We start from the raw sequence: 4590 nt of genomic DNA, 5'->3' as shown, positions 1-4590 counted from the left end.
GAATATTGTTTTTGCTATTGTGGGATGTTGTGTGTTAGCATTCGTAAATACTACAAAAACAATCCATAATTTTGTTGGGAGGTATAACTTGTCTGTTAAGAAAATGTAAGCATTGTGAAAATGTGTTCACTGACTGCATGCAAATGTCTGTACTGTAACTTTGTATGAGCATCTATTGCTATTGCTCTATATAAGACATATCGCATATTGCTCCCCAAACTCTTTGTAAGTCGCGTTGGATAAAAGCATCTGCTGAATGTAAATGTAAATGTAAAACTGGGTTTTGTAAAATGATTTTAAAGTTTTCGGAGGAAATTATTCATTTTGCAAAAGATCTGACATGTTCTGCAAATTGTGTGTGTGTGTGTAGATGTATAAACTGTGTAGTGTTTTGTGGAAATTAGCCTTGTTTGTAATCTTGCTTAAGCAATCTTAAAAAACTTCCTGTTTTATTTCTGTCTACTGTGGTTACTCTTCTGCAAATGATATGTTCATCGACTTCCTTATTCATTTGACAAACATTATCTTTGGCATGTCTGGTCTAATGAAATGGATTCCGTGTATGAAAATACTGCTGAATTTAGAGGCAAATCTACTCAATACAAGGGTAAGATTGACATGTATCTGGATTCATATACTGCACACTTCTGTTTCTTTTTTATTCCAGTGATTAAGAGAAGTATTTCCTGATCCTGCAAGGGAAATATAATCCTATGAGCTCATTATTATTATTTTCATTTTTTCTCAATTGGTTGATCTTTGAACTTCATGCACTGTATTGTAAATCGGACAGCATGTACACCATTACACAATATCACAAAAACATTCATATTAAGGTCTGTGTCAAAATAAATAGCAACAATAGGAAGAATAAGAAGAATCAGACTGCGGTCCATCCTACAGTGAGACCAATCTGCTCATGTTTAAATCTCGCCAATAGTGAATAGTGTAATGAAGTGCAGTACTCAAGTGCAATATATTATCTAGGTGCCAGAGAAGATCAATGCACCACGGGACATCAAACAAAAGAAAAACATGAAGGTACTTATGAAGATCGCATTGCAAAAACAGATAACTTAGCTCATTTGCAGACACGTGGTTTTGATTAAAATCGTGCAATATCGTCCTTCACTCAACGTGTTTGCAACATACAAATGATATTAAAACGTATAGATGCTGAAATTGTAGATAACCACATTAAAGAAAAGTGATTTTGAATTCCAGGTCTGACTCGCTGTAAGGGGTCTAAAGTGTTTCTGATAGTTCTCAGTGTCTCTGTTGTTCTTGCTGTTGGGGGTCTCTGTGTTCTGGGGGTCCTGTGTGAGTATAAATGATATTAACTGACCATATATCCAATATCCTTTATGTTATTGTCTTAACATCACTGCTGATGTTGTTATTATTTAATCAGATCTTAATAAGCGTGCAGATTTTGAATCACTGAATGCACAGCATGATATGGTTTTAATGCAGCTGTCAGATCAAGAGATTAACAACACACGTAAGTAAATATCTATTTCATACAGGCCTCCTACTTTAATAAGTGCATTAAATCTCTGGGATTCCCATGACCCACAGGTTTGTTTGAATTAATTCGTTTTATATGAAATTGTATACCTCCACCAAACAATGTTGTGCTTTGAAGATAGACCGGACATGACTGTAGGTTTACATTTTTCATTTGGCTCACTGTTATTCTTTATTTTCCTTTGATGAAGATTATAAAGGACAGCTGCAGGCACTCAATGATCATTACAAGGAGTCACTTCGAAAGTTGCACAGAATAGATGGTAAGTGTTGACCTGTAAGACCAGACTGTCTACATGTTTAGTTGTAAACATCATGTTCATATTGTTCGGCTTCAGGACTCATTGCTTCATCTTGTGAACCCTGTAAGGACGGCTGGATATGGTGGAAAGTGTTATTTCTTCTTCTCTGAAATGCAGACATGGTTTCAGAGTCGTAATTCATGTGAAGCATTAAAAGCTAATCTGGTCACCATCATCACCAGAGATGTACAGGTGAGTCTCTCAAAACTGAAAGAGCTTTACGCTGTTTACATCAGATGGAACAATGAGTGCATCTTGCATAACTGCAATTCATGTCAATTCATGTTCAACATTAGGATTTCCTGGGGTCTAAAATCAAATGGACTCACTGGATCGGTCTCAATGATCTGGAGAGCGAGGGCCGGTGGATTTGGTTAAATAACCAAACTCTGAATGAGACAGGACTACAGTAAGAACTATTTACTTATGCTTTCTGCCTTCGAACTTTTGCTTAATGTTAGGGGGTCTAAAAATCAGACCACAGTGAAAATCTAGAATCTAAAAATGTAAATAAAATGTGGGTATAAATGGGTATTCTGATGGTCTGCAGTATCCCACGTGGCTGTCAGTTCTTCTGTCTTTTATACCTTGTGGTGTCCTTGAACTTACTTAACCCAACCACGAGCCTTTCTCATGCTTGACCGAAAGTAAACTGAAGTTCATCCTTCAACAGCTCATGACGTGTTTCACTCCTCCTTCCACGGGTAGCCACACCCAGACATGAATAATAATAACTGTGCATCTTGCCCATTGCTGTATAAGCCATTACAAAAACATAAATTAATAACAATCTAGAAAGCAGTCCATTACATTTGATACACCGGTTAAGAAATAAGCAGAAATAGTAGGCAAAGTGATTGTACTTTCTTGATATTATATAACATTCATGAATTCAAATCCGTGCTCCAGTCCAGTTGGCAAACAAACTGCAAGTTCAACTTCAGCGCAACAAACTAAAAATTATCAAAAAGTTTTTCTAAATTAACTTAAAGATGAAATGTAAAATGAATAATTTCACATTTAAACACAAAACTGATTTATTTTAAAGGCTCCAGCAGCCTGTGTAATGCGGAGTTAAAAAAACACACGGGCTGCAGTCTGAATCGGGAGCTGAGAATTCTGGTTGGCTGTCGGATGGCCTTGTGGACCTCAAATTTGTGAAAGGAGTATACTGGTACTCATCCATGTAAAATAAACTGACAACCAGCAAAACCTGAAACAATCAGGCCTGTTATTTGGACAAATACAAAATAGCTCTCTAATACGGTTCAAAGTCTCTTGTTTTGCTTATTATCTTGTTCAATTATAGTCCTTTCAGCAGCCCTGCGTGTACTCCGTTGTTCACAGAGGATGTCAGACAGTCAAGGGCACGAGCTGGTCTGGAGGACTAAGGTTATCTAGACAGGATGTAAGTGTGGAGCATAAGGTGTCGGTGGCCGTGTCCACTTCTAGAGATGCGAGGGAAGAGAGGATGGCACTGTAGCAGAGAAGGTGTAGGGGAGACAGAGCGAAGGTTCCATCTCAAATAAACAGATGGTGGTGTTGGAGGTGTTGAAAGTGATGAAGAAGTGGTCAGAAATGTGAAGAGGTGTGACTTTAATGTTGTCTGTTGGCGCGTGAGGGTGTGGAAGAGGGTGTGGAAGGATCTACTACAATTCTTTCTCTGTAGTATAGTACAACATAAAAGGGGTTACACATATTATTAAATCATTAAGATATTGATTATAAATATTCAGCTGGTTGTATTTTTTATTGAAATTCTGAAAATGTTTTCCATTTCAAATGTTCTTACAATACACTATTACACACATTATAGCCTGATAAAATATATATTTTTAAATGTATGAAAATATATAATATTTCTATTGAGTGCTTGTTTGTTCTTTTGAAGGTTCTGGTTCATAAAAGCATCAGGGAGTGAGCCAGATAACACAGGTGGAGATGAAACTTCACCTGGAGAGGACTGTGCTTGTCTGGGATATGAGAATGTCGAATTAAACTCTTGGTTTGATGCAAGTTGTGAAACCAAGAAAAAGTTCATCTGTGAGAAAAGACAATTTATTTATCTGCAGTGATGAAAAGTAAAAGAGATTCACTGCCTCTTTACTGACCAATGATCAGTTGTGAATCTGTTTCCATATACAACCATTTATTGATTTCTTCACAATGCTTTGAGAACATGTCTACTGTTGGGATGCGCATATCCATATACATGTATACTGTGCACTTAAACCTGTTGGATTTTGTGTATTTTCTCTCACTGTATATATAGCAAAGTGCCAAATGTTTCTACTGCATTTATATGAAAAGCAATTTTACGATTTTATATAAAAACGCTCACACCACACTGTATGTTGTCTCACTTATTGATCATTTATGAATCAGATTCTTTCCACAGTGATACCACAATATCAATAATAAACTGTGACAAAAGAGCCAGTACCTAAACAGACTTCAGGAACAAGATATAAAGTCTGTAAAGTCACCATGCATTGGCTCAACTCACACTTCAAATTGACCAATAATTGTGCAAAATTAAAAATAAGTGGAAAAATACATGAATTGACATACTACATGCAAGCGCGTTCCATTCAACAATGTGCACGCACAGAATCCATACACTCAAGTTATACGTTTTCTTGAAACAATCCAGTGTAACATTAAAATATACAGTATCGCAGTTTTGAAACCACAAACACAAAAGGTATTTTATTGTACCGTGACATAAAAACTGACGTGTTGTAGGACTGCAAGATGTTTG

At 36.5% G+C, this 4590-nt stretch overlaps 1 protein-coding gene across 2 annotated transcripts; it reads left to right on the top strand.

Moving 5' to 3' along the window:
• The first annotated feature begins 423 nt into the window (after positions 1 to 423).
• On the top strand, positions 424 to 4173 carry LOC306910223 (uncharacterized protein). 2 transcript variants are annotated; one of them, XM_079484611.1, is made up of 8 exons: positions 424 to 607; positions 988 to 1041; positions 1225 to 1320; positions 1412 to 1501; positions 1719 to 1790; positions 1866 to 2021; positions 2126 to 2238; positions 3721 to 4173. In XM_079484611.1, exons 1-6 carry the CDS (start codon positions 550 to 552, stop codon positions 1937 to 1939), a joined length of 444 nt encoding a protein of 147 aa, XP_079340737.1. In that variant the 5' UTR covers positions 424 to 549; the 3' UTR covers positions 1940 to 2021; positions 2126 to 2238; positions 3721 to 4173. The 2 variants fall into 2 exon arrangements, with proteins under 2 accessions (XP_079340737.1, XP_079340738.1); XM_079484612.1 differs by lacking the exon at positions 988 to 1041.
• Positions 4174 to 4590: the final 417 nt, after the last annotated feature.

The sequence above is a fragment of the Barbatula barbatula genome (assembly GCF_947034865.1).
Source record: "Barbatula barbatula genome assembly, chromosome: 21".
Classification (NCBI taxonomy): domain Eukaryota; kingdom Metazoa; phylum Chordata; class Actinopteri; order Cypriniformes; family Nemacheilidae; genus Barbatula; species Barbatula barbatula.
The sequence above is the reverse complement of the archived record's forward strand: the minus strand, read 5'-3'. Positions and strand labels throughout refer to the sequence as shown.